General features: G+C 38.1%; 1 protein-coding gene across 1 annotated transcript in view; it reads right to left on the bottom strand.

Moving 5' to 3' along the window:
• RANBP17 (RAN binding protein 17) overlaps nt 1-25,419 on the bottom strand; it is a 316,069-nt gene that overhangs the window by 41,379 nt on the left and 249,271 nt on the right. The window contains exons 20-23 of the mRNA XM_065873435.1: nt 23,902-23,990; nt 16,483-16,590; nt 13,858-13,940; nt 471-685 (exon numbers count right to left, since the gene is read on the bottom strand). Of these exons, the coding sequence (XP_065729507.1) occupies nt 471-685; nt 13,858-13,940; nt 16,483-16,590; nt 23,902-23,990 (495 nt within the window). The remainder of the gene's footprint in view (nt 1-470; nt 686-13,857; nt 13,941-16,482; nt 16,591-23,901; nt 23,991-25,419) is intronic.

The following is a 25,419-nucleotide window of genomic DNA, read 5'->3' as shown; positions in this document are numbered from 1 at the left end:
CTGCTCAACTTCCAGTTTAGCACTCTGTCCACCACACCTGAATTTTAATGGAAAGCAAGGCCAAACAGCAAGGGGAGTACACAGAGTAGAAATGAAGGAAGGAGCAGATCCTATAGTCATTCTGCATTTTCTGCTCCAGGAAACACAGACCTTCTCTGAATTATGAGTACAGTTGTAAGCAATTAGTTGAAATTGCTAATTACATTCTCTCTAGACACAGAACCTGGAACACCTGAGATGACCAGTTTATCAGAAGATGGTAGCTGCAGTTCTCAAAACTGCACATTTAGTTATATAAATACAGCCACTATAGTTATTCAAATCCTGTAAGTTAAATCAAGAAGCTGTCCTAAAACATAAAATGATCTGGTGCTATTCTAACTCCTTGGGCTTCATTATAACAATTCCAACCCTGTGGTGGTGTTACTTCACGTTTCATACAAAGACTCCCACGACGCATGATTGCTTACTAGCAAGTCACTGTGGGACACTGACAGCAGCATTTTGACAAAGGCCTGGAGTACATTGTCAAAATGGTTGTCCCCATACAACTTGAAGACGCCAAAGCTGACATAATTTCCACACAAGGCAGATTTGAGAGCTGAATAGCAGATGGAGATGCCCTTGAGTTTCATTGGATAAATCTGATCTTTTGAGAGGCTCCCAAGGGACAGGATCTGATTACCTGTTTTAGGGTAAAAGCAGAATGAGTAAGTGACATAAGTAGATGTAACTCAAAGCAGTTATGAGGCACATTATTCAACATTTTCACTTTACTGCTATTGTTCACTTCCCCCTACCGTTGTTCCAAGAATTACATCATCCATATAATGAAAAATATAAATACATAAGGCAGTTTACCTGGGAAGTGCAAACGGCCCGAGGAAAATCAATCACGGGGTACTGGAAAAGTTTGATATTTTTATCTGGATGGTGATTACATGAATATATATGTGGATGCACAAAAATTCATTGAGTTGTACTCCTAAGATTATTTCACTTTATGTACTTTAATATATATGTTATCTCTTCTTCAATAAGAAGTTAAAAAAAGTAGGAGTAAATAACAAACTAAGTCAAGAGAAAAAGATAACTTAGAGATATAAATTACTCTGAATTGTGGGATGAATTTTCAACCTTTTCACATGCACTTGATATTGAGTTACTTCACTCTTAGGGGCCTCATAGGTTTGACACATGAGTTAAATGAAATAAGACACAAGAAATTCTTGGCACAGTGCACAATAAAGGTTACTTCCTTTTTCTTCTTAGACATTTTTTCAGAAGATCTAAAGAGACAACTGTTTAAAAACCGTACTTAAATTCTATGTCTGACCATCAAAAGATGAAGAAATGTTTATATAATCACCTTACAGCTTTTTATAGTTAGCATTTACAACTAATAGTTTCTCTTTCTGAAATCTGTGCTAGTAAGGTTTGCTACCAGGCAATACCTAAGAATGCTTTGTAAAGAATTATAAAGCCATACATGTTTCTTAGCTCTGCTTTTTCCTGTTCAAGTGAGTACTGCTTCTAAAATTGAAACTAAATTCAATTTACAAAATTTAGAGGCATATTGTTGTGGTTTTGTACTGTGTCTATTGGGCTAAATAAGAATTAAGTTTCCCAGAACTCATTTCCCTGTACGGTTGTGGGCTAGAATTGAGCAAAACAGAAATCTATATGAGATTTAGAAGGTGGAAGTGACGTAGCAGCCATGACTTTCTGAAGGTTGTTGTGATTAGAGGTGTGAGAAAAAGGTGTAGAAATACCGCTGGGTTTTAGTTTCTCCTTGTTCTTTCCTGCTCTGTGTCTAGAACTACAAGCCCTGTTGACCAGTGACCCCAAGCCTACCACCAAGTGCTTGGCAGCACACGTACAGAGCAGGAGCTGTGCAGAGGCAACAGTCTTCCATTGCTTCTTTACCACTACTCAAGTCCCCCCTCTCACCCCACATCCTTTCAGGGTCCCACCCCAGCAGCTGGATGTCTCTAGCTTTTAGCTTTCCCTGCAAGCTCCAACTTGTCCATCCATGCCATTATTTCAGGAGGGCCTGTTAATGATTTTTCTCCTGAACTTCCAACTCTCCCCCTTGGACCTATTTTCCCATCTTCACCCAAGATTGTACAAGGTCTAATTCCTAAAATAAATTCCCTGTTCCATCAGTGTCACAGTGTCTGTTTTTCCTTGTTTGAATCCTGACTGATAGGTATATTATGAAAACCACATGTTTACTAAAGAGGTTAAGAAGGACCAATAATTCTAGCAGAGCATGAAACAGGACTCGCCCAGGGTGAAGGTTCCCTCCCCTTTCTCTGCCTTACTGAAACATTTCCACACACAGATTTTCTTCTGTGCATCCTTTGAAGCCCATGTGGCTTTGCTTATAATTTGTACATTAGAATGACAACACCATTGTGTCGGCTGAAGCATATCTTGGAATTTACTCCGTACCACATTCTGTACTCTCTCTCATGATCTCATCCTAACTTACCTTAGAAAGATATTGTAAGTTTCATAAAGATTCAACTCAGTACGACAGCGTTCACTTAATAGCTACCCTGTGTGAGGTGCTAGGATAAACGAATGAAACAAAATCTTTGCTCTGAAGGAGTTCAGTCTGCTGGGAGAAGTAGATTTGTAAATAAATAATTCCGTACAATGTGACAAACACTATCAGAGAGGTCTGTCAAGATTTTATGGGAATAGAAGAGACTGACTTTGCTTGGGCAGGAGAGCAGTGTGGGAAAGGCTTCACAGAGCAGGCTACTTCTCAAGGATCAATCACAGTTTCTCAGGTGGACTTGAAGGGAGAGAAGAGTATTCCAGAAAGGTTATATGCACAGGCATGAAGGTCTGAAAAAGCAGGGTACTGCAGGAGAGGGCAGTTTTCAACCACTGCTTTTCTACCTTTGCCTCCAATTCAATATAAATCAAGGTAGACATTTCCCCCCACTTCCCTTTCCCAGGAAAGAAAAGCACTGCTTACATGTGATGGAAAAAGCTAGGGTAATTTGGTGATGGTGGTGGTGGTTTACACATTTTGGGTCTGTTAAGGAGGCCAGGGGCAAACGGAGAAAACTGGGTCATCTTTCAGGGACTTCTTACGCTGATGTCCTTATGGGGGAAGTAAAGATCCTATATTCTTCAGCACAAGATTGAATAGGAAGACGAAGAATTGTGATGGGGAAAAATTTTTGATTCTAAAGGACTGGATAACCTATCATCAAGAAGGATTAATTATTTAGAATCACAACTTTTATTGCTGTGTTAAAGCTGCAATCTGGCATACTTGTTTTTTTGGACTGCTTCAGACACATCTGTGTTAATTAAAACAGTAATTAGTATAGCATTATGACCTTGAAAAAGTAATACTTTTGAAAGAGGAAACTATATTTAATTGTGCTCAAGTGGCTCCGCATTCCGTGGTGGCTGTAAGACTATGGAAGAGAAGATGTGGCCGCATCATTATTCACTCCGGTCAGCTTTATTCAATCTATGTTATTCAACAACACTTACTAAAATTGGAGGCCCTGCCCTCCAAAAGCTTAAAATCTAGCAGTTAGACTCACATTGCTGTAAACAAAAGTGACTGAGCTGAGGTTTGGTTTTGATGTTCCTCTATAGGTATGACAACCCTCCTTGCCTTCCTTATTCCACCCCACACCCATAAAGTCCCATCTCCTTCCTTCCCAGAATTTCCTTCCTAAGAGGGAGATCTTTATTACACTGATGGATCGCTGGGAGATGAAGGCATTGCCAGGCTGGCAGCCACTGAAGCCAGTAGCAGTTGCCACTTGTACAAAAGGAAATGATACTTTCTTTAATAAGAGACTTCTAAAGTTTAGAATCAAAAGGAAAATCTCTGATTGTTTCCCACTGATTATATCTGCCACAACTGGGAGCAGGGGAATGAGATGCTGTTACAACCTTAACATCAGACCTGGGTAAGACAGATGTTGAGGCTATGCTGGGGCTCTGGAAAAGGATGCTGTGAACTGAATGGTTTACCTGGTTAAGGGCAATGACTGAGGAAGGGAAGCACAAGTGTTATGGAACTGCCATTCTTACTGTTGTATATGCTATAACAGGAAAAGAAATCTCACTAAATAATAAGGGGAAAAAACCTGGGAAATAAGCATAGAAGACTCCTGCTATAATTTTGCTTATTACATATATTTCCCTCATTATAAGCTTACATTAACTGCTTGGGTTCCTCTTTCTTAACCTCTATTCTGTCTTTTTTGGAGAAGCCCCCCTTTTGTGTGTGTGTGTGTGTGTGTGTGTGTGTGTGTGTTTGGTTAGCTTCCAGCATTCAGAAGTACCCTTCTAGACCACTCTCAATAAGTAGATTTAGAGAAGGATATATAAGAAGATGCAAAATCTCCTTTTCTGTTTATCTGATATCTACTTTCAGACCTATGTTTTAAACAACTTTTTCCCCTTCTGAGACCCTATCTCTTCCCTGATGACTGACTCCATGATGTCCTCTACAGAAGAGGCTCCCTACACCCAAAAAGAAGTGGCCTTCCTTCAAAGGCCTCAGCTGGAGAACTGTGTAACAAGATAGTAGTCTAACAGAAAACAGACAGACAGTGCGTAAGGTAGTCATGAACCAGGTGGGCTTCTGAGTCATACCGACCTGGGGTTTGAATCCTACTTCTTTGCTCACTACCTGGGTGTCTGAACAGATTATTAGTCTCTGTAAGTCAGTTTCCTCATCTGTAAAACGAGGACAATAACAGTACTTATAACTCACAAGGCTCTTATGTGGAGTAAAAGGGACAGCATACGTAACGTGCTTACCACAGTAACTGGCACAGTGGTCATGTAAACCATAACGATACACAGTACTAGGCGTTCATTTCTTTCTCCAGTCTACTAGCCTGTAAATTCATACATGGGGAGCTATGGCCTGAAAAAGAGGAGGAGGTAAGGCTGGGTGTGTTTGGTGTAGAATAATGTCCCTTCCTTCTAACACATAATTCAAAGTAAGGTCAATACTACATCTTCGACCACTTTCCCTTTATTCCTTCCAAAGAGAACTGGCTGCAGGGGGTCTTTGGCCCACAATCTACCAGTTCTCTGTGCCCTCAAAAGAATACGTTTTAAAAAAGGTGCAAGGGATAAGATATACTGTAGTTGTATTTTATACCAGGAAGAACTAACAGTATGAACAATGTCACTTCCTGGTTTATAGAGCAATCCATTACATTGATTTACCTTTTCTTTTTCCCTTTTAATCTCTAAAATTTTAAAGTGAATTTGATATTTAGCTGACAGCTCTACAGGTTGAATGTCTTCATTCGCCATCAGAACAATTATGGGAAGAGAAGTGCAAGCTTCCTGACATTCCTTTACTTCAGGTCACTCAACCCAGTCTGTCTCTGTGCAAACCAGCTGAGGCCCCTGGACGTAAATGGTCTGGGACAGAAATGAAGCTGTGGAGACTGGAAAGGAATATAACATTTCCCTTTCATGTTGAAAAAGATTAAAACAATGCAGCATTGATAAGCATGTGGGAAATTAAGGAAATTGTTGGGAATGTGAATTAGTATAACGATTCTAGAGGGTAATTTGGTAAATTTTATTAAAAATATTAAAAATGCGTAAATCCACTTTTGGGAATATATTCTAATTCCAAATGTTCACTACCATATCTACCTATCTCCTAGCGTTTGCACTTACACACTGTCTTCTATAAAAGCCAGCCCCTCAGTATGTTGAACTAGCTCCCATCTCCTCTTATGTGCTTGAGAACAAAGCACAGCATTTTCCCCCTTTCTCTCCTATGCAATCTTTTTTATTTTAAAAAAAACTTTCTCTTGGCCCTACTTCCCTGCCTGATATTACTCCCCTTTGTAACAAAACTCCTTAAAAGAACTGTGACCTTCACTGTCTTCATTTCTTCTCCTCTGATTCTCTTTTACACCCACTCCACTGAAAGTGCTCTTTTCAAGGTTCCCAATGACCTCCTTGTCCCTAAACATAATGGTCGACTCTTAGTCCGCATCTTATTTGATTCATCGGCAGCTTTTGACACAGCTGACTACCTCTTCTTCCTTGCCTTCCAAGACACACACTCTCCTGATTTTCTCTTACTTCAGTGTTTGCTCATTCTCTCCTTTGCTGGTTCCTCCTCTTCTCCCTTTCCTCGTAACACAGAATACCCCTGAACTCGAAGCTAAATCTTTTATATTTAAATTCATACCCCCACCCCGGTGATCTTATCTAGCTTTGCAGCTTTAAATGCCGTCTAAGAGTTAATGACTCCCGTATTTGTTTCTCTAGGCCAGACCTCTTCCAATCCTCAGACTTGTATATCCAACTCCGTATTCAACACCTCCACGTGAATGTCTAATCAACACCTCAAGCTCAACACAACCAAAATGGAACTTTTGAGTCCCCCTCACACCCATTCTCAGCCTTTTCCATCTCAGTTAATGGTAACTTCATCCTTCCAGTTGTTTATGCCAAAATCCCTTGATTACATTTTCTCTCTCATACCATATATCCAATCCATCAAGAAATTGGATTTACCTTCAAGATATATCCAGAATCTAACCACTTCTCACTACTCCCACTGCTATCACCTTGGTCAAAGCCAATAGCAAATCATGTCAGCCCTCTGCTCAAAACATTCTAAAGTCCTTCTCCTTCACTTGGAGTTAAAGTCAAAGTCCTGATAACCTTTACAGGATATGACGTTACATGACATTGCTTTTGTTATTACTCTCTTTTGTTCACTCTGTTCCAGCAACCAATGTCCTTGCCGTTCTTCAGACATGCCAGATACACTCTTGCCTTAGGACCCTAAAACTTGGTGTTCCTTCAGCCTGGAATACTTTTCCCCAAGATATCTGCGTAATTAACTCCCTTATTTACTGTAAGTCTTTGCTCAAATGTCATTTTCTCAATGAGGCCTACCTCGATCACTTTACTTAGTAATGCAACATGTTTCCCAATCCCTGGTACTTCTAATGCTCCCATCTTTATTTTATTTTATTTTATTTTTTTGCCGTATGCAGGCCTCTCACTGTTGTGGCCTCTCCCGTTGCGGAGCACAGGCTCCGGACGTGCAGGCTCAGCGGCCATGGCTCACGGGCCTAGCCGCTCCGCGGCATGTGGGATCTTCCTGGACCGGGGCACGAAGTCGTATCCCCTGCATCGGCAGGCGGACTCTCAACCACTGCACCACCAGGGAAGCCCCTAATGCTCCCATCTTGATTTGCTTTCTTTCTTTTTTTTTCCCCATAGCACTTATTACCTTCTGACATACAAAATAATTTCTTTTTCAGTTTTGCTCACTGATATATCCAGAGTCTAGAACAGCACCTGCTACTCTCAATATATATCTTTGTTGACTGAGTGAAGCTCACGAAGCTGAATGTACAGTGTATGCACTTGCTGCAACAGTGTATTATAGTGAAAATTACATGTTTATAAAAATTACGTTTATCAAAAGGTGAATAATTAAATAAATTATAGTATGACCATAAAATGGAATGCTTTACATCTATTTTAAAAGATATGGTAGAAAAAATTATGAAAAACCAAAGGAAAAAAGGAGATACGGTAGATTTAGATATGTATTAATATAAAGTGATGGCCATGATATAAGTAAAAAATAGCAAATTGCAGATTAGCAAGTATATTATAATACCACTTTTGGAATAATATATGTATATGCACACATAAAAAAGTATGAATGAGCACACACTAAACTGTTAATGATGGTTATCTTTGAGTGATGAGATAATCAGGAATTTTCACTTTCTACTTTCTCCAGCAATTCTGAAATCCTTCAGTTTACTGGTAGACCATGCTAATGTTTTATATTTATATGATTTTGTAAAAGCTATTGCCTGCTTGAAATGCCCTCCTCAAATTTCCAGGCCCTATTCTTATTTCCTTCTCTGGCTCCTCAGTTTTGAGTTAGAAACTTCTGGGCTCCCATAGCACTCTGTATGCTTCTTAAGCATAAAAGTGAGCACAACACATTATAATTCTTTATTTACTTGTCTGAATACACTGCTGGACTCCACTAAGAGAAGAATCAGTAAGATTATTTTTGTGTGTCTTATTTCTCTTCCTATCCCTTGTAACTCTCAAACACATAGTAAATGCTCAATAAACGTTAGCTGCATGGATGAAAGAATCGACTGAACTCTAAGCCACTTGTTTGGAGATCACGCTTACTTATTTAACAGCTTGTTTAGCAGTTTTTGCTTGTGTGCAGAAGTGGCCAAGTCCAACACGTGTGGATTCACTGTGAAATGTATTCCTCAAGGCCTGGGATCCTCAAGGTGTTGATCATTCCATCGCCTTAAGAAGATTTTTGTGAGCTTACTCTACTACTTTGTTGTCCTATGTCTCCGACCACGTTTCTGATACAACTCTATGTCCCTGACCACGTTTCTGATACAATCTAAGGTTATGTCCATGGTTCCTGGATGATCTGTTTTCCAGAACTGTTATTTCCTGATAACATTTTAAGTCTCTAATTATTTCAAGTCCAACACATTGTTCAGCTATCTTTTTTTTTTGCGGTACGCGGGTCTCTCACTGCTGTGGCCTCTCCCGTTGCGGAGCACAGGCTCTGGACACACAGGCTCAGTGGCCATGGCTCACGGGCCTAGCCGCTCCGCGGCATGTGGGATCTTCCTGGACCGGGGCACGAACCCGTGTCCCCTGCATCAGCAGGCGGACTCTCAACCACTGCGCCACCAGAGAAGCCCTGTCCAGCTATCTTTCTGTAATCATTTAAACATAAATAGAAATCATAATCCTTTATTCTTACAATGCTTCTAATAGTATCAATACATACCAGTAATTTTCAAGCTCTTTTACTAAAAAAAAAAATCTTTAAGCAGGTGACCCCTATTACAAATAAATCTAGTGCAACTATATATAGCTGGGTGGCTCTGGTCAAAGTGGCAGTAGGGTCCCCTCCTCCCCCCTCTCTGGAGAGGCTCTGTGGTACTTTCACAGATCTCTAGGGCTCTGAAAAACCCAGTTGGAAAACCACTGGTTTGTTTTCTAGGTCACAGTAAATAACAGCGGCTTGTATATCAGTTTACAAATTCAATTTAAGCATATTATTAGATCATACCTTAAATGCACCTGGAGCATATATTGCTCAAAAGAACCCTGATGTAAATTCTTATGTACAGTGAATAATTATAGTTGTTCTCTCCACTATTAAAGTTTAGATTTTTCACACACTGAGCTTTCTTTAAATCAGGTACCTAAGGAAGGAATAAAAGCAGCTCCATTTTTGCCAGTCTTATAAAAACAACCACTATTTCCCCCTTCTGCGCACTCTTTAACCAACAGATGTCACTAAAGATACCATTACCCAGAGGCAAAGGGAAGAAAAGATTAGACAAATGGAAACTGAGCATAAAAACCACCCAGTTCTTAAAACTGAGAAGTAGGTTCCCAAAGTAATAACATTTATTACACTGCATGCAACATTTTAACCAAAAATTTAAGAAAGAAATTTCTTTTATTAAGTTGCTCAGGCTGAACGGATCATAGCACTAAATTTTGAAATACATGTTCTTGAAGCAATTTAAAACTCATTAGAAATAATAGGCTTGGGCTAGTAGAAAATGTGGTAAAATCTAATCCTCATCCAAATGCTACCTGGGCTGCACAAACAGGAAATTGTTTTGTGCTACTGTGGCTAACCTCATTGCTGACCCTGAGCTGTAACGGCGAGAGAGCTGAGAGCTGAGGCAAAATTAAAAACTTCCATCAAAGTATATCATGACAGAATGTAGATAAATAAAACAGCATATCAAAAGTACTATTTTTCTGCCAGTCTCATTGAGTAGCGAGGTGGAGGTATTCCATAAAATATATAACGAATCAGGTGCATGTGGAAATGAGTTCTTCCCCCCTCTGAACTGCCCCAATCATCGATTACACAAATACGGCCCATGACAGGTGAGCAGAGAAGGAACCCAGCGAGGATGGGAACAGAAGGGATCAGAGAATGTTCTGGCCCCTTTCTTCTATGGGCTCTCCCTTCCTTCACCTTGGCTTACCACAGAAGTAAATACTGTTGGTTCTTCTGTACCCTCCTAGTCATTCTTTTCCTCATCTTCTAGACTACTGGATGGCAACCATAGGATCTCCCTTCAGTGAGCATATTAGAATCTCCAGAGGTAAAAGCATGGGTAATAAAACATTACACAGGTAAAGACAGACAAAATCAGCTCGGCTGACTGAGGCCAGCATGTGGAATCAGTGAAGGCTGAAAAAGAGTTTTCTATCATTCTATGTAAAGCGCATGTGTCAAAGTCACTGGTGACAAAGTTGAAGGACATTTTTCCATTGAGCCTTCATTTTCCTTAAGTTTTAGGATAGAAATCACCATACTTAAAGAGCAGTACTTCATCAAAAATACCCAACTTTGTGTGGCAACTCTCAAGTGGCAGAAAGGAACATGGAAAGACTACTGTCTGAAGTTATACAGACTTTGAATGAAATTCCAATTTGACTATTTGCTAACTATGTAATATCTGGCAACTCTTTAACTTCTTATGAGCTTCAATTTCTTCATAACAGTAATCACAGTAGCTAAGTGATCTAAGGGCTTTCCATGCACCATGTAATTGAATCCTCACAACCACCCTATGAAGTAGGTATTATTTTCTCTGTTTAACAAGAAAGTGAAGCAAGAGAGGCTTAGCAACTTAACCAAGGCCAAGTGACTAGTGAGTGGCAGATAATAATACTTACCTTAAGGATTCAATGGGCTAATGTATGATTAATGGTCTAGTATAGGAGCAGGCACATAATAGTTGATTAAAAAATGGAAGCAACCATTATTATTAGTCCAAACTAAGGAGAAGAACCTTACCCTAATCTCCTAGTCTTTCTTCAGAGTAAGAAAACTCCTTATTGGCTTTTCTTCTCAAGAATGCTTTGAAGGTTTTCTCTTTTCTTTTTCTTTTTTCTGCTTTTCTTTCTCTTTTCTTCCTCTCTCTCCCTCTGCCTCCTCCTCTTCTTCTTCCTCCAATATAATCCTCACAGTTTTCTTTCTCAACTTTTGCTGCAATGCTTTTGTCTATGTTAAACAACCTGACAGAGGACTGAATAGCTTTTGAAGCCCATAGACTTGGCGATGTCCTGAGATTCCTTTTGGTATCACTTGCTGGACAAACGTTCTGTCCTATACTAGAGATTCAGTGATCCTGGAAGAGGAAGAAGTTGCTGCTCTTATCAGCCCTACTGTAAGAGTGAGTAAGCCTCAGTAAAAGAAACTGGATCCAGAAAAGGGGGAAGGAAAGATACAACTGTGGTTGGTAACAGGAAACAAACATTTGTAGAGTTAAAGGTCTATTGACTACTAAGAAATTCTTATATGTGCATTGTTTCATAATGGGGAAGTATTTCTTTTTAAGAAGTGAGGAAATAGACGCTTAGCACTTGTTACAGGCAGAAGGAAGCAGGACAGCATGGTCTAAACAGAAGGCATTCCTGAATAAGAAAGTGATGAGGTCAGTGAACCCCTACCCAAAGGAGGCTGGTTCTGTGAGTGTAAGAGAATGGCTTTGGATCAAGGAAAGGCATATTCACTGAGTACCTAAGCCATGTCACAACCTGTGCCAAGCCCTTTACCCAGAGTAGCTCAATTAACCACCTCTAATCCTAACTAGACAGATAGGTCAGTAGGTATTCATTATTTCTAATTTTACATATGAGAAAACTAGGCCAAAGAGGTGTAGTGTCTTAGCTGAATGTCATGGAGTTGATATGGGTTGGTACTAGAATTGGTACTCAGATCTTTTAATTGCCAAAATCTATGTTTTTTTAAAGATACCATTCTTTTGGAAAAAGCTCCAGTCATATGTCTTTTATGATAAGACACTGAAAGGAATTAGATATACCCTGGAAACACAACAAGCTGTACTGAGAATATTCAAAAAGGGGTCCATTTCTACCTTTGGGCAGCAAAGCATTTCTACTTTATGTGATTCTAATGCGTCCATTTTCAACAGATGCAAAAGTTGTGGCAATATAGTTGCTGGTACAGATGAAAATAGGAGAGTTTAAATTTACTGTCTTAAATAAGTGCTTTCTGTAGTTTCTATACACTTATGACCTCAAACTCTAAAAATCAAATGTACAATTAAAACTAAGCATTTTTAACAGAGGCCTACAGTGCATACAGAACAGAGTCCCAGAATATTTTGAGTTCAAGTAAAAACAATTTAAAAGAACTTTTTCTGCTTTTTAAAATAGGTTTTACTTTTTAAAAAGTAATATGCTTTTTAATTTTTTTAAATTGGAGTTCAGTTGCTTTACAATGTTGTGTTAGTTTCTGCTGTAGAAAATACCTAGGAATAAACCTACCTAAGGAGACAAAAGACCTGTATGCAGAAAACTATAAGACACTGATGAAAGAAATTAAAGATGATATAAACAGATGGAGAGATATACCATGTTCTTGGATTGGAAGAATCAACACTGTGAAAATGACTATACTACCCAAAGCAATCTACAGATTCAATGCAATCCCCATCAAACTACCAATGGCATTTTTCACAGAACTAGAACAAAAAAAATTTCACAATTTGTATGGAAACACAAAAGACCCTGAATGGCCAAAGCAATCTTGAGAAGGAAAAGCGGAGCTGGAGGAATCAGGCTCCCTGACTTCAGACTATACTACAAAGCTACAGTAATCAAGACAGTATGGTACTGGCACAAAAACAGAAATACAGATCAATGGAACAGGATAGAAAGCCCAGAGATAAACCCACGCACCTATGGTCACCTTATCTTTGATAAAGGAGGCAAGAATATACAATGGAGAAAAGACAGCCTCTTCAATAAGTGGTGCTGGGAAAACTGGACAGCTACATGTAAAAGAATGAAATTAGAACACTCCCTAACACCATACACAAAATAAACTAATACACTTTTAATGGCTGTTCCTACATACACACACTCACTTAAAGAAGCTTTACAAAATTTTGGAAAATCTGTTTCTAGGTACTCCAAAAGAAGTATGAGAATCACAGGCAATTTTTGAGGCCAAACACAGAGCTGGCTGTTGATTTGGGAAAGTAAGACCAGACAGGCAAAAAAGAAGAGGGCAAAGGAAAGGAGGACACAGAGAGACATCTCTCAAGAAGAACCATGCAAAGTGTCCAGCCTGTAGTTAGTATTCAGTCAGTTTGTGGCGAACTAACAGAGGATTCTTATCTGTTGTATCATATCCTCATTCCCTGGCTACATAAAGGTCTCAGAGAGTTGAGAATTTCATTGATGAAGCTGTCAGAAGTGGCAAATATTAGGGTTTATGGTAGTTCTAACGCTCATTTCTAACTACTAACCCACATTTTTTTGGTACTATAATTGAATAGAACAATCATTACTGTAGAACTCTGATTCTTAGGATGCAGTGCCCCCAGATTTCCTACAATAAAATATTTACTGCGCTTTACCAGGATATTTTTCCAAAATTCAGTGCCGGTGACATACTGATTTAAGCATCCTTTGACGCAATACACTAAACTCCCTGATGTAACTTTTAGCGATTTTCAACATGCTATAACTTTTCAATATTCTGTCTACAGTGTATTCCCTTTGCCTACTGACACTGCAATTTCATCTAAAAGAAATTCATCAAGTTGGTCAGGCATGATCTGTAGTCAAAGGCATGTTGCTTATTTCTCTTGATGTCAATATGATAGCTACCTGGCTTTTTGCACCCCTATTACCCACTTCACCAATTCATACAGATATGAAGGTTCAAAAGAACAAAATAACTAACATCATTCTTTCCTCCAAAGAGATAAAAGTTATATTGCAGAGACAAATATGGAAAAGGATACTCACCATAAGTGCAAATCATTTTACTAGCTTCTCTGAAGAGAAGAATTCCATTAGGAGATGATACATCAAAGTTCAAACGCTGGGATCTAAGAAATACAGCAAAAATTCAGACTATATGTGCAGATAAAAAAACCAAATATAGGTTTAAAATACCCAGAATTTTCATTTATTAGAAGTAGCAACAGTACAATTATCCCCTTTTTAAAGTGTCATTCCATTAAACAAGTATTGATAAAACGTGTGTGCTAATTCTCTCACTATAAAGATACTAGAACAATAAAATTATTTTCATTTATTTGCTGATTCAAAGAATTCACTTTTTATCTGTCAAAACAATATCCTGACATCCTATATCACTGACCTCTTATACCCCTCTCCTTTCATGCAAAGTGGCTGATACATAATAATAAAGAAAACCCCAAGTATGTATAAGTTTATATAGTTACTTGGATAGAGATTTACACTTGAGATCTCCTGTAGTGCCTAATACACATCTTTAAAACAAATTATAAAATAACAGGAAATCTAAGTACTTTTAATACTGCTCGTATGCATAATGAATCACTTGATACTTCAAGCATATTTCAAACACATTAAATTACATACAGACTATAGTTTCCATCGAACATAGCTCAAGTAAAGAGAAACAAATCCCAGAAGTTCTAAATAAGAACAGTTCTACTTCCCTAGTTCCTAACAGGTTGGGGAACAGTCTGAAAAGTGTAAAGGACTGACATGCCATCCTGACATAATATTTGCTTTTTTAACATCACTTTGGCTTTAGCTGGCTCCAATATACCTTGTTGCTCTGCTTTTAAGAAATAATGGTATATTTTTAAAAGGATCAGCAAAAATATGAAATAGGTCATAGCAAAGAAACACCAAAAAGCAAAGATATTTGCCAAGGAACAAAATAAGTTGCTAGGAATAGAATAAATTGCTGCTTCTCTATGCTTTTTCAAAATGCTTCAGAATTAAGTGCAATTATAACTTATCTACTGGAAACATTTGATTGTTGGCATAGAATTCCGATTAAAGAAATGTATATACATAATTCACATTAGGTTCCAGAGAAATATAGACAAGATAACATTTTCTGGGATTACAAATTTTTACCAGGTAGTTCTTTGGACAACTGTGCTAGATATGAATTATCCACCTACGGCAGATATAAAATACTTTACAATATTCAACGTAATGATTTTTTCCTTTAGTATTAAATGTTATATCAGTAATATGAACTATTAATTATCTGGCTGAAAAAACTGTAATTTAATAAAAACTAAATTTCTAATATAAACTATATAGCCACCCTTCGTTTAGTATTTAAGGCACCTAGAAAACAGTTTTAAAAAAACTAACAGCTTTCAAAAGAATACTCACATTTATTTATTTGCCAGGTCTTTTCCCACCTCTTGTTTTAAAAATTTTAAATTATTGCTGTGAAAAACTCAGCACCATAGATCAAATTAGAGTTGCAACCCATACTCCTTCCCTGTCTGGATATCTCCCTTCCAACACGCAATTTACAAAGAGGAACTGATGAAACAGTATGGCTAAGTGACAGGTAATTTGGTGCTAAGCCATATTCATAATGACATATTTTAAAGAGGTAAAACTAATTATATTATGGCAGTTTTTCTCTTTTAGCTACACCTTTGTTAATATTTATATACAAAGAACCTGAACCTCTGCTTGTCTACGCAAATTATAAGGTCACCTAGGCAATTTCTGAGAAGTGTGGTAGTTGCTATTTAAATAAAAATTGTGAGTGCATAAATCATCCACATATGTGCATCTTGGCACAGAGGAAGAAGGATAACTTAGAAGTCAAGGCAGGAACAATCCCCAGGGCTTCTGAGACAAACTATGTGTCCACGAATTGCTCTGGGACTCAGTTCCCTTATCCATAAAATAAAGCATCTCAACTCAGAGACCTCTAAACTCCTTTCCTCCTCTACAGAACTGCAGTTAAGCAATGAGACAGTTAAAACTGCCCTGGGACTTTCCTGGTGGCACAGTGGTTAAGAATCCGCCTGCCAATGCAGGGGACACGGGTTCGAGCCCTGGTCCAGGAAGATCCCACATGCTGCGGAGCAACTAAGCCCGTGCGCCACAACTACTGAGCCTGCGATATAGAGCCCGCGAGCCACAACTACTGAAGCCCACATACCTAGAGCCCGTGGTCTGCACAGAAGCTGCCGCAATGAGAAGCCCGTGCACCGCAATGAAGGGTAGCCCCCGCTCGCTGCAACTAGAGAAAGCCTGCGCGCAGCAACGAAGACCCAATGCAGCCAAAAATAAATAAATTTATAAACAAAACAAAACAAAAACCTACCTTCCTCCATCTTGTGCTTTTGAATCTTTTAAATAATGGTGGCTGCAGTCTTCCAATTTTTTTCCCAGTTCCCATAGTCCCCATATACACCTAAGTATACTAAATTCTTTCTCGCCCAAAGTCTCAACCTTATATCTCTAATTCTACTGCCTTCAACTGATCATCTTAAGTTTTGGTTCCTGGGTTCTTGCTAAGTCTTAAATATACAGACACCAGGCAGGAAAGTCTGACCTCTGAAGAGTGCTACCAAATAGTAAATGACCTTTTCACTTGCCTATGCTACCTCTTACCTGTTTTGCATCAGTTCTGCCATAAGTTTTAAGATGGGAGTTGTACATGCTGGCTCTCCATACCACTGCTCAACAGCCCTCTGAAGAATGGGAATATATGTTGGGTACCTTTTATAAAGCCTGTTAAAGAATTTAAGGGTCAAAAGAAATATTGTTTCTGAAAATCGGTGCCACTTAAAAAGAAAAAAAAGGAATCCACATTTGTTCTATGTTTAGCATACTTATGAAGTATCATGTAACATATTTAAAGAATTATGCTTAATATTGCAGGAAAGGAAAATAAGTTTAGTTAATGAGGGGTAAAAAATGTGAATTGCTATTATCAGTGTTTGTTGGGCATCAAACTACTTAAGAAAAAAATGTTGTTTATTATGTAACTTTGAAAATACATAAAAGTAGAGGGAAATAGTAAAGCCCATGCATTTATCTCCCAGCTTAGAAATTATCTACATTCTTTTATTTTAAGTTGTTGACTTAACTCTGCTTAGTCCCACTATAGCCCCAAGGAACGCTGGGGATGACAGCTTGAAGAAAAGCTTTGGGTAATTTTTAATCTCAACTCAAGGTCAGTTTGCTAAAAGGTAGTCCCTTGTACACTCAAGGAGAAATTCTCAAACACCCTCATCAATACTAAGGAGTGCATGTCTCTGGTAAGTCAATGGCTGAGACCACCAGAACCTGGAAAACTCTGACTCAGCTCCACTGACCCTTTAACCCGTAACTGGCCTCCTCCTAACAAATGGACACAGACATATAAAATTAAGGCCTAAAACTGCAGCAGAAAAACCCCTTCCTATGCCACTACCTTCATTTCCTTTTTCTTTTCCTAATCCCTAAATCTGTCTCTTTCTGATGTTTTTCAATGTACTTGTCTTTTTGTTTCAGATGGAAGTGCTGAACGGAATCACCTCATGTTGTTCCTTTCCTGTGTGGTATGGGTAGTGACCTCCAAGGTGAGAAAAGATCACAATTTTCTTCCCTGCTCTTAGAATAAATTTCAAGTTCCTTAGCATGGCAAACAAGGTCCTTAATATCTGGTCCCTGCCTACCTCCAGTCTCGTCTCTTAGCGCTCCTCCCCTTATCTATGGTTTGGCCATTCTTAATTCTCTGCAAACCCACTGATGCCGACTCTCTCTTGTCTCTATTCCTCTATATGCTGCTTTGTCTGCCTAACACATTCCAAACTGTATTTCAACATCTAGCTCAAGTTTTACTTCCCCTAGAATGGTGAAATGTTCTCTTTTTTTGTCAAAAGGAATCAATCTCTTCCTCATCTAAGTTCAATGAGCACTTTGATCACGTCTCTCTTATAACAAACTGCATTACGGTTGGTTGCTTGTGTTACCCATCTGCCCCATTAGATAGTGAGCTTCTCAAGGGCAAAGACCTGTGCTTCCCTACTATGACCTTGTTAATTCCTATTTGTCCCTCATATTTCAATATACATGTCAATTATTCCAAGAAGCCTCCGTGACACCTCCCCTAATCCCCCATGACTAAGTGTGTCTCCTATGTAAGGCTCTGGTACCCTGTGTTAGTGCTATCATAGCACCTTATCTCTCCTATTATATGCTTTTTGAGAGCACAGCATAGGTACTTATTGTATGCATGGACCTGGCACAAAATAGATTTCAATAAACATTTGTTGTGGTAAACCTGCCAACCTAAAAATGAGGTGTAGCATACTTAATTAGACCTACCTATTTGATTCTTTTAAGCTGTGCATTTCACTTTGAAGCTTCAGGAAATAATTCACATAACATTTAGTGAAAATAAGCCCTTAAATACCTTAAGAGTGTCAGGCTCCCTAAAAGTGCAAAAAGCAATACTTTTGTCCCCCTAGATATACCATGTTAAGGCTGTATTTGAATATATACGAACAATTTACTTAAGTATTTACTGAAGGCCTATTCTATAAATGTCTCCTCACTGTTACAGACTCTGGAGCCATCAGTGAACCAAACATTAAAAAAATCCCTGCCCTCGTGGAATTTATATTCTAATAAGACAGAAAATAAAATAGACATATGATCCTTTAGAAAGTGCTACAAAGGAAATAAGGCAGAGAGAGGAGATGAGAAGTGAGTGTATATGTGTGAATGAGGTTTCAGTTGGATGAAAATGAAAAATATAAAATCAATAAACTTGATTATTAACTCTATTTTGTCAGATAACTTACTGTTTTATTTTTTTCTATGGACTAGAAAATCTGTTATTTTTGATAGATGGTAGATACTCTGTGCTATGTACTGTGCCAGGGGTCCAGTGATAAGTAAGACAGGGCTTTTTTTCTTGGTGAATTCATGCTTGAGTCTGGGTGGTGCACACATAACAGGAATGCTCTGAGTACCAAAATTCTGAAACAGTGCCAGAGGAGTACAGGTGAGAAAATATTCCACCAAGAGATCTGAGTACAAACTCGGCGATCACGAGTGGGAAAGCATCTGGAAGACTCATCAGGAGACTGAAAAGACCCAAATCTCAGAATCTAAGAATATCATAAGCACACAGATGCCCCTTTGCAAGGCATTCTAAAGACATCAGGACCATCATACTTTTCAGAGCACACTGTATTCACTACGGGATAAGGCCCGGGATATGAGGGGACGCTCCCTTTTCTGTGTGGAACGAGAGTGGTGCCAACTCTAATATGCTTCTGACAGAGGTGACTGCCACAGAGAAAATGAGTGATTACTGGAAAGCAGAGGAAAGGTCTACCAAGCAGGGAGGTTAAAAGGGTTTCAGAGTGAGAGTGCCAGACTCAGATTACACGGTGAGAATCAGAACCCACTCTAAGAGTTTAATTTTCCAGTGGCCTTGTGAGAACTATGTATATATGGATAGGAGGAAGACAGTGGGAGACCTTAGGCAGAAGTGGCACAGATCTAACTGCTTTCACCTGGATCTCCCCAATGGATTCCTAAGGTCAACACCAGATAAATAAAAAATAAAAAAAATTAATGATGTGCTATTGCCTTCTAAGAAGCTAAATATGAAAAACTGAAAAGAACGAGGTTTGCTTCTTGATGACATCCATCCATCCATCAAATAGTTACTTACTATGTGCTGGACCCCAAGAAAGCATAAATGAGTAAAAAAGCAATTCTTTTCCTCTGAGATTTCACAGTAGAGAAAGCATTCTAATATACTAGAAGGCAACAAAAGAGGTTTCTGTTACAAATTTTAGGAGATAAGAGTGTGAGGATGTGGTTCCAGAACAGAAATAGCCTGCTAGTTCAGAGCTTAACTGAAAGGTGTTCCTTGAACGTGAAACATCTATACCTTTGTTCATGGAGGCAAATGCTGCTGGGAAGCCTTCTCTCGTTCGGTCTGGCACATGCCTATCCGTCTTTCAACACCTAGCTCAACTTTTACTTCCCTGGGAAGCCTACTTTTTGCCCCAAATACCAATCTCTTCCTCTTAAATGTTCATATGGTCCTTTGCATGCATCTTTGTTACAGTACATTGATGGTTTATTAGTTATTTGTTATGGCCACTAGATTATGAGCTTCTAAGGAACGATCCGTTTTATTCATTCTTAGAAAAAGCAACCATTTTATTCATTTCTCATGCCTGGCACAACGCACTCAACATATGCTTTTTGAACAGCAATTTTTCAGGTTTACTTTCTTCCCTATTTCAGTTTGTCCAACATACTGATGACTATTCTCTTCTTGAAATACAATTCCGATTCTGTTAGTCAGTCAAAATCATCAATTGCTTTATACCATCTATGGAATCCATCTATGGAATAAGGTTCCTTAGCCTGATATTCAAGGGTCCCAGACAACCTGCGTGTCCAACCATAAGATAAGTGTATCTTTAACAAAATATCTTCTCTACTACTCTCCTTCCTAAACCTGTGCTTAGACCAACTGAAAACCTCTTACTCCACAGTTCCAATAGTCCAATCCTACTTATGTGATATGACCCAGAGAAATATCTTCACCTTTACAGAGCCTTTCCTGATGCTCCAGCTAAAGGCAATCACTTTATTTCTATCTTTGTTATGGCACTTATCACCTTCTGTATTTTATTACAGTTGTTTAGGTAGATACCTAACTGACTCTATTAAACTGTAACATCATTTTGGGGTGGGATTTGAGTGTAAGAAATCTACATCCCTCACGAATCCTAGGACAGTCCTTAGCCAAATTTGCTGAATAAGTGAGCAAATCGGATTCCTTTGTCTCATTCCATATTAGGGAAAGGAACTAACAACAGTGGAGGGGTATATTTACTTTGTGCCAGACACTGTACTAGGCCCTTTATATATGTCAGTTCACTCACTTCTTACAACATACCTGTGATACAAGTATTATTAGCCCTGTTTCATGGAGGAGAAAACTGTGATTCTGAGACATTAAGTAATTTGCCCAAAACCCCACAGGTTGTTAAGTGGTGAACCCAGGACTGGAACCTAAGACTGTCCTATTCCCAAGTTCTTTTTTTTTCCCCCTACAAATCTCTTTGTCTTGTCTTGTCTTTGTAAAATGTGTTTATTCGTATTAAACAACAGCACTGACTGCGTGACTGAAAAACAGTGTACTCAAAGATCAGGATTATGACAAGTTAAAAGAATGAGTGTGAGGAAATAGCATCCTGCACATTCTCTTATTTTTTTCCAATTTCCCGCTGGGTTTTTGATACTTAAGTATGATCTGGAAAAAGTTTAAACAAGGGGACTAAATACAGTGCAAGGTAAGGTGCTTTTATATTGTTGCATTCTCACTACAGGGGCAAAGAAATAGCAGTGATTCTTCTTCTGTTCTCCAGTAGTGGGACAATTTGTCAACATGGCTGCTGTGTAGTTTCAGGCAATTTAGGTTTGGAAGGACAGAGTGATAAGCCATGTAGTCCGTGTACCAGTTAATGCAGTCAGTGTTTATAGAAATGCTTTAAAATTAAATAGCTAACCACTGAGATAGCATTTTATCAAACAATCACGACAAATAAAATGCATTTTGACTTTAAGATGACATGTGCTCTTATAGGATGTTTCTTCTGTACGCTAAGGCCTATACAGCAAATTAAAGCACATACATTTATGTGGATAAAAGGCAAATAAACTTTCTCCAGCAGTAATACTAGAATCATCACTGACGGTTTGACATATCAATATTTTAGGAAGAATAAACGACTTTCATATCCATGTTTTTTTTTTTAATCATATACTTGCTCATTTTTACATTACTCGAATACTTTGGAAAGAATCTGTACTCTATCACCTGAAACTGCTTAAAGTATTTTGAAATATTTTAATAAAGCTCTTTGAATTATCAAATAATGTAACTTTTAAACAAATTTTACTATGATTATAAATATTTGCTCTTTTACCCCTTGCTCAAAGGAAAACTATAAATCTTGCCTCAACTGAATGAACACCATTTATCATATTCATTTTGTTGTCAATACAATTATGAAAAGCCTTTGGCCTTTTCCCAAGGAAGCTGATTTGCTACTGAAACTCAATTATTATAAGCAAGGCCGGTACCAAGCCGTCCCGTTTGGCAACCTAACATAACTTCCTGCATAACTGACACTTGGCCCTCCGTCCCTGACCCTAATAACATCAACGTCTACAGTCAGATGGAGGAGACAGTGGTTTCTAGTCCAAAACAAAAGTGAAGTCCCAAGGTTTTCCGTTTGCTATTTTCTGCCATCTGCTGGACAAAAGTTTCATTTCAGATAGGTGCCCAAAAGAAGGAGCAAAGTGAGGAAATGGAAAACAGACTTAATTAAAAACTTAAATTACAATATGTTCTATAAATTTTAGGCAGTATCAATTACGACAGATATTTCTATTCTTTGATGCTAAGAGGAAAGTTCTTATCTGAACTCTTAGTTAAGATTGTTGCTGAGGAAAACGTGAAGCATTAATTGCTGGACCTCCTAGAGTTGTAGGCTGGCTTCAAGATCACCATCAATTTTAAAGTGCTAAAATTAGGTTTTTACAATATTTCAAATAAATGAAAGTTTTTGCTTTGTGAGCTTGTATTTATGTTTAGAGAAATGAAAGGGTCATATGTAATTCCAGTTTATTCTGCACAGTTAAAAGAGTTGTATGACTTTCCATGTTAAAATCTACAATCTCTGTACACGTACTGAGCTGATATAAAGACATACATGATTTCTAAACGGCATGGAAAATTCTTATCTCTAACCCTTCTGTGGGCACATAAATCTGACGAGGTAGGTTTTAATAGTAAGTAAAAATGTAAGTAAGTATTCAAAATTAATGCTAAACGATTTCTTTAATGTGTAGCATTCTCCCTGAAACATGCCCAGATCCTGTTCGTTATGTTTTCGGCCATAACTGTGTCATCAGTACTTGAAGACTGCCTTTAAGAAGTTTCTTTTGTAATTTAATTTATGAGGGAAGTTTCTTTTGTAATTCAATTCATGAGGGAAGTTCTTATTTATGATAAGAAGGGTCTGAAAAGAGCAACTGACAAATAATGTAACTTAAAAAATAACTTTAAGGTTACAGAATTTTCTTACGTGCTCTGATGGTTTCATGTATAAAGGCATGAAAACATATGTTACACTTACATGACTTGCATAAACTATCACTTTCTGTTAAGATCAAAGAGGATTCGTATAATATTGTTAAAACAATATGAATAGGAACCATTTATGACTACCTATTATGTTCTAGACATTATACAAAGTACGTTACCTATTTCAGTGGTTACAATAGGCCGTGATACTGGATGTCTCCTTTTATAGATGAGGAAACTCAGAGAGGTGAAAAGACTTGCCAAAGTTTACACAGCAAATGGAGAGTTAGGAATTCAAGCCAGGTCTGCCTAACACCAAATCTTTTTACTATTAATGATGAGGCATTTCTGTGGGGGGATGTTTGTTTCCTTGTTTATTTATTTTGCTGTCTGTACTAAGCCTTGGCAAAGGTAAGTTCAAATTTTATATCAAATGAAAATCCTAACGATTTATTTCCCCCTTTTCATGTCCATTAATATTTTCATGATGATGAAAAACTACAGCATGATAAACTGAGCCTCAAAGAGATAAAGTGACCTCAGCTCTGCTATTTGAGATAAGAGCAGGAATCCAAATTTCCTTGAAAATGACAAATGGTAGGATCCATTGATCTTGAGTTAGAGACCTCAGCCCAATTATCCCTGCAACCCCAACATAAACAATCATTTGGGGATGTGATTTTTTAAGGTGTCAATATTTAATGGCACCAAAAAAGTGACCTCTCTGAGCTGGGTCTCCAAATGCTGTGCTCAGTTATCTGTACTGCTGCCACAGTGCTGTAATTTTTAGCTGATTACACATTAGTTCATTTAGCTTTGTTTCCTCTTCCCTACTGTGCCATACTATTAAACGAAAGCCAGGGGCCTGGCATCCCTCTGTGCACAGAGCTGGTATTGTCACAGTGTAATAAGGATACATCCAGTCAAACAGCATGGTGTAGCTGGTCTTTGTGTTCAGTGCAAAGGCAATCCCTCGAAGATCTCTTGCCAGCCCGATCAACAGACGCTGTCAGTGGGAAAGAGACACAGTAATTGATTTTCACGTTAGCACAGAGCAGATGGAGTAATAATCAGGCAATAATGACCACATATCTGATTTTGATTCATTAGCTAAAATGTCTCGCTCAGATCTCTTTCTATAGAAAGTCATAGACTTTTTAAGCAAACAGACCATCAAATCTGCTGACCAACTCTGCTTCTTATAAATTGAGCTGAGTCATAATTCCAATAGCTTAGAAACATTTAGATTCCTAACATACTTTGTTTCTGAATAACGCCAAATTAGAAAAAAAAAAGAGTATTGATAATTCCACGAAACAGAAATGTACAGGGTATAGACATTATTTAATAACAACAAATCTTAACCACATTGGCTTGGAAGAAATCAGTCCCACTAGGCAATCTGGAGTCTAACCTGAAAGCACACTGGCATTTAAAGATCCCTAAGGAATATCTTTAGTAACTTAGGACAAAATGAAACTGGCCAGATGACCTATTGGTACTGTGGCATACCCAGAATGGCATTCACATTCCCCAAGCAAGGAAAAGATTTAAGGAAAAGAGTTCTTCTACACTCAATATCAGAAGACTTGAATTTAAACCCAGCTTTACTTCTTAACTGTAAGACTTAAGGCAAGGCAAATTATCAGTCTCAGTTTTCTCATCTCTGAAAGGGGCTAATAATGCCTCTCTCACAGAGGCACTGTCAGGAATAAAGTTAATAAATTTATATAAAAATGCCTAATAAGAGCCTGATACATACATAAGTGTTCCATAAATACTTAGTTTTAGAGAAAACAAAACAAAACAAAATGAAAACCTGACTCTTAAATAGAAGAGATCTGACTCGTACTCTGGACCCTTAATTAAGCTGTCCTTAGGAAGATGCTTGGGAAGTGAAAAAGAAAACCCATGAACAGATGCTAGAATGTCAGAACAAAGAGTACAAATAAACATAATTGCAGAACAAGGGGGTGGGATAATTGAGATATGTAACTGTGATTTCTGAAGATACTGTTTTCAGTGGAAATATTCTGCCAGAAAATGGTCTCTGAACCATTTTATCAGATTTTCTTTTCCGCACACTTTAGGAATAAATGAAAGTCTCTTTAGGAAGGCGTTTAAATTATCATTAAGGACTTGGAAGTGAATGCTGACCCTCATCTTAATGACTACAAAAATTTCAAAGTAGGAAATAGTTCATGTCACAAGTATCTGTCATTTTTGATCCCCCTTCCCCAATGCCCCATACCTAAAAGGTGCCTCAATATAACTGGAAGCTGTTTATAAGAATACTCAGTTTCTATACTGTGTAACAGCTTACAGAATGATGGTAATCTGAATTTCTGAATCTGTGAACCCTGAACTTTTGTTTCTGCTTCTTTAAATAACTTATTCTTTTCCCTTTCATAATCTCACCAGTCCTTGTTTTTCTA

This window comes from Phocoena phocoena, chromosome 3, assembly GCF_963924675.1.
Source record: "Phocoena phocoena chromosome 3, mPhoPho1.1, whole genome shotgun sequence".
Lineage (NCBI taxonomy): Eukaryota > Metazoa > Chordata > Mammalia > Artiodactyla > Phocoenidae > Phocoena > Phocoena phocoena.
The sequence above is the reverse complement of the archived record's forward strand: the minus strand, read 5'-3'. Positions and strand labels throughout refer to the sequence as shown.